Below are 5396 nucleotides of genomic sequence, written 5' to 3'. Positions count from 1 at the left end.
AATGGTGCGTGCACATAAATGAAGAGAAACAAGTCCAGTCTCCAGTATGCGGCTACGGCCGGCATCAGCGTTTTACTGACTGCTTTATTGTAAACACAGCATTCGTCTGATTTCTAAAGGTCTCCTCGTGGGACCTTCTGGAAGAGTCGCGGGCGTTGGTAACAATCTCCCGGGGTTAGCCGTTTTCGGATGACCTATTAGTGCTCGCGACTTTAGACATCATAGTATAATTCATAACAACTCTATCAGAGTATAACAAAGGTATAACTTCACATATTGCTTCCCAAGTATGTTGATTAACATGGGCATATAACATTCGAGTATCGATACAGATCAGGTACTGATTCAGATCAGCCTGTAGATATGTTGCAACGCTCTTGTTAGAATCCCATTCTGCGTCTTGACTCTGCATGATCTTACAACCTTGTCCTTGCCCGGTGGGAGTTCAACCACTCTGCCTAACCTCCATCGAGCACGTTCTAATTTCGGTTCATGTATCAAAACGATGTCATCGAGGGCGAGCGGCGAGCTGTCTCGAACGCGTCCCTTTTCATGGGCAGATCTCAACATTAAAAAATATTCATTCCTCCATCTCATCCAGAAATCGTTTAGCAACTTTTCTCGAATACGCCAAAATCTTGTCAGTCTGTCGTCTTTTTCGCCCTTGGACTTTACGGAGCCCTTGGGGAGACTGAGTGAGTTTGCACCGGTGATGAAATGAGCAGGTGTCAGCGCTTCCGGAAGGGAGGGATTGTCTGGTAAGACGGTTAGAGGTCTCGAATTTATAATTGCTTCAATTTCCTTGATCGCTGTCATGAAACCGAATAGAGAGAGCACAGCCCCGTTGAGCGTCTTGCGCATGCAATCTTTAGTCACCCGAACCAATCTTTCAAACTGTCCTCCCCACCACGCTGCTCGGGGAACATTAAAGGACCACTGGAAGCCTCGAACGCTCATGAACTCCTGGACCTGAGCTGACCGAAGGTTTTCCCAGAGGCATCTCAAACCCCTCGCCGAGCGCACGAAATTGGAACCATTGTCTGAGATTATTCTGGCCGGCAAACCGCGCGTGGCAACGAATCGTTTCAGAGCCTGCAGGAATGCCTCGGCTGAATAGTCTTCAACGACCTCAAAGTGGACACCTCGAGTAACAGAACATGTGAAAAGACAGATCCACACTTTCCCACTGCGGATTTCGAAGGGGCCAAGGTAATCGATCCCAACGTTCCTGAACACCCCACCCGATTCTGTTCGGGGGGCCGGTAGTGGAGCCTGCGGAGCCCCGGACGGTTTGGCCGTATACCTTTTGCATCTCACGCAACGACCGATTACTTTTTTGACCTGGCGCCTAGCTTGGAGAATCCAAAATTCCTGTCGGAGATTCGCCAGAACCATGTCAGTACGAAGGTGAGAAAGTTGGTTTTCGTGGAGATCTCGTATCACCAGCGTCGTGAACCAGTCTTCCGACAGCACGATTGGGTGTTTCAACGCCTCATCTCCCTCGAAGTTCTCCAATCTTCCCCCCAGACGTAACAAGTCGGCAGAATCGAAATACGCACCAAGGCTAGTGAGCGCCTGACTCTCCGCGACACTCCGACTCAAGGCTACCTCCCGGAAGCAACGCTGTTGCGCCTCCCGTGTAAGGTGTTGCTTCGCCAATTTGAGCTCGAGTGCCGTTATCGGCCGGCGCGTTATGGAGTCTGACGGAACACCTTTGCCGAACAATTTGACTTTCTGAGAAGCCAATTCTTTGGACTTCCTTGTCCTGGCATTTTTTTGATACCAGCGGAGCTGGAAGATCGCTATAGCTCGAAAAATCGTCGCCGTTACCCTGATCGCTCTTCTTAGCGTGGAGTATCTTTCGATTGGAATGACCGAATTCTTTTCCTTGACCTCGACCTGAGTTGCCGTTGCAACAAACACTTCTACCTCTGTGGAATGGACTTCGGGATAGATTTCTGATTTTAGAAAAGCGGGTCCGTTGAGCCAGGACGGTTCCTTGAGTAGTTTCTCCATTGACATGCCGCGTGACGGATAGTCTGCCGGATTCTCGACTCCGGGGACATGCCGCCATTCCAACGGTTTTGTCAACTTGGAAATCTCAATTAGCCTGTTCCGAACGAACACCTCATACTTCAATGGACAGTCTCTTCTGATCCAATAGTAGACATTCATAGAGTCCGTCCAGTAGAACGTCTCACAACTTAGATTCAGGAACTTTTTTATGGATGCTGCCAGCCGCGCCGCACACATAGCCGCCACAAGCTCCTTCTTTGGAATCGTTAGAGAGCTTAGAGATTTGAGAGGCGTCATTCGAGCCTTCGAAGCTACGAGCACGACAGCGCGCTCATCCGAGTTTGGATTCCACGACTTGAGATAGACTACGGCGGCGTACGCCGAATCGCTCGCGTCGGCGAATGTGTGCAGCTCCAGTTTCACAGCTCTGAATCCCTTCGTGAAACACCTTGGAATTTGGAACCTACTGATGAATGGAAGCTGATCACACCACTTTTTCCAACCGTCGAGAATTTCGCCTTGAAAGGCTTTATCGAGACCCAGTTTTTGGAGATGAACCTTCTGAATCAACAATTTTATCTGCATCACGAAAGGTGAAAGGAAGCCTGTCGGATCATACAACCTTGCGGCCGCACCCAGCAGTGTTCGCTTCGTTGGTTTGGCGGCGGCGACGAACTCGATCAAGTTTGCGGGATCGAATGTCAGAGCGTCGGTTTCGTTGTTCCAAACAACACCGAGCACTTTTTCTGGCATCTGCGACCCGAGAATGACCTGTGAGTTGTCATCGCAGCTTTCCTCCGAAAAACGCCATTTTCGCATTACCATGGCAGCCTTACCAAGAATGTAGGAGATATCGGACTGGATTTCCCTCGCTTCTTCAATGGAGTCAGCCCCCGTTACGAGGTCGTCCATGTAGAGGTCCTCCATCAATGCCTTGGATGCTCCCGGGTGGGAGTTTTGGAAATTGTTTGCATGCATTCGGATAACTGAGATGACGTTGAACTGAGCGTCCTTGACGCCAAAACAGTTTCGATTCATGCGGTACACTTTGAGATTCGAAGCGTCTCCGTTTCTGGACCACAGGAAACACTGGAAATTTCTCATCTCCGGTTTTACGCCGATCGTGAGGTACGCCTTCGTGATATCACCGACGAACGCGATCTCACGGACTCTAAACTTGGACAACATTTCGACAGAAGTTGGAAGCAAATTTGGAACCTCGAGAATGACATCGTTGAGGGAGAGTTGACCTTTCATCTTTGACGACGCATTGAATACCGGTCGGACCTTGTAGGATACCTTGGATTCATTGACCACCGGGAAGTGTGGCATGAAATACCTAGGTTTTTCCCCCAGGGGCACCGGCTCGGCGTAACCAGAATCGAAAAACACATTCATCTGTTTGATGTACTCTTCTCGGAGACTCGGCTTTTGATCCAATGATTTCAGCAGCTTGTGAGCTTGTTGCTTCGCTGCTGGGAAGTTATCTGTGAGATACTCAAGTTTTCTTGAGTCCAGGTTGAGAATCGTGCTGTACATTCCGTCCTTAAATTCAACGGTTTTTAGAAAGTCTTGAATGAAAGTCTCCGAGATTTTTCCATCAACAGTGTGCTCCTCCGGTAGGATTCCGATGTGCTCGAGTTCCCAAAACTTTTCAATGTTTACGGGGAAAGCTGCCCCTGAATCGGAGGCAGGCTTGTTTTCGCTCACTGGAACTTGTCCGAAGATTGTGTCGAGATAGGACACGCTCTCCGTGAGCTTTTTGAAGCCACCTTTGATAATTTGAACCATATCGCTGAAGCTGAATAGAATTCCGAGCTTCCTCGGACCCTTTGGATGATCGGATGGATTTTGGAGGCGAGCGCGAATCTCCCCGGACAGCGGCTTCGGTTCTAAATTTGATATTTCCGGTACAACCAGCGCAGTGAACTGCAGCGCTCGATTGTCGCTCGTCAGAACTCCGAACCGAACGATTCTGCATTCGCTCGACTGTGAGACTTGCTCTCCGAATCTGTGCAACAGAAATTTGTCTGAACCGACTACCTCTAGGTTGAGGAGCTCTGCGTACTCTTCTGTAATGAAAGTTGTATTCGCACCGCTGTCCAACAAGAATCGCACTCGCTGAGAACCGTCCGGACCAAGGAGCATTAGGTGGCCGACTGCTGCCAACGTTTCAGCCTGGTTGCTCTGAGCGACAACTGCTGACCTCACGTTGGGACACAACGAACCATGATGGTCTCCCTTGCATTTAATGCACTGTATTTGTGAGGAACATTTATCTTCTAAATGCCCGCTTCTGAGACACTTCGAGCAGAAGCCGGCTCTCGCGAGCTTTTTGTTCTTCAGTTCGATTGATAACTCAGCTTTGCACTTCGCGGGACATGAGGCTCCTTGCAATATGGACATGCAAACTTGGACTTTGAGGAGGGCGGATTGGCAGGGGTTTCCTTTGGTTTGCTTACTTTCGACTCTGGGGCTGACTCGTCTCTTGATCGAAAGCCTGACTCCGACCTACTCCTCCACGCCACCTTTCCGAATATTGCACCGTATTGATCTCCTGTTTCGGTTCTTTCTAAGTAAAATTTCGCAACGAATCTAATCGCGTCTGGAAAAGCTCTGCGAGCTCGACAGTTTCAAGGTCTGTCTCTCTGAGGACATCTTCAACCTCATCGGCTGTTTTCTGCGGTTCGATTTTCTCTATGAAACGATGCGCAAGTCGGTCTGGCAACTTTCGGAGCAGGATCGGATAAAGAAACACAGCAAAGTGGATTGATTTCAATTGCATGGTTTTGAGAGATAGTATGAACCCATTAACTTTATCAAGGTGCGCCCTCAACTGTTTGTTGTCTGCGAACTTGTTAAGTTTTGGCAATTCGAGTAGTTGCGTGAAGATTTCTATTGCGATGGTCTCAACGTTTCCGTATCGGACGAAAAGATAATTCAGAGTTCTAATGTAATTAGCTCCCGTCGATGGAGTACCCTGATACTTGCTGCCGCCTCGCCCTCTAAGAGATTCTTGAGATACGTGAACTTCTGACTGTTTGTCATATGATCCCTATCATGAATATTCACCTTGAACTCATCCCACCAGGCGTAGAATTGAGTGATATCTCCGTCGAACTTCTTTATCTTGAGAACTGGTAGATGATGTGACTGCTGTTCTTGGACGACGGCGAGGCGAGACAGCACGCCTTCTAGCTGACTATCTTCCGGTATCGTCGTCTGATTTGCTCGGCCAAACGTCTGGTTGAGCATCGTGGTCATTTCTGCGAGTAGCTTCTCCGATGGATTCTGTTGATTTTCGGTCTTGGCTGCCTCGAAAACTTCGTCGATAATGGCCTGTCCTTCATCAATCTTTCGCCCGTATTGGTTCATTGTAG

At 48.9% G+C, this 5396-nt stretch overlaps 1 protein-coding gene across 1 annotated transcript; it reads right to left on the bottom strand.

Moving 5' to 3' along the window:
* Positions 1-345: 345 nt before the first annotated feature.
* On the bottom strand, positions 346-4422 carry LOC100902447 (uncharacterized). Its single transcript, XM_003742193.1, has one exon. The coding sequence runs from the start codon at positions 4420-4422 to the stop codon at positions 346-348; it is 4077 nt and encodes a 1358-aa protein (XP_003742241.1).
* Positions 4423-5396: the final 974 nt, after the last annotated feature.

Source organism: Galendromus occidentalis, unplaced genomic scaffold (assembly GCF_000255335.2).
Source record: "Galendromus occidentalis unplaced genomic scaffold, Mocc_1.1 scf7180000077339, whole genome shotgun sequence".
Classification (NCBI taxonomy): domain Eukaryota; kingdom Metazoa; phylum Arthropoda; class Arachnida; order Mesostigmata; family Phytoseiidae; genus Galendromus; species Galendromus occidentalis.
Note: the sequence above shows the minus strand (reverse complement) of the source record. Positions and strands in the feature narration are given on the sequence as shown.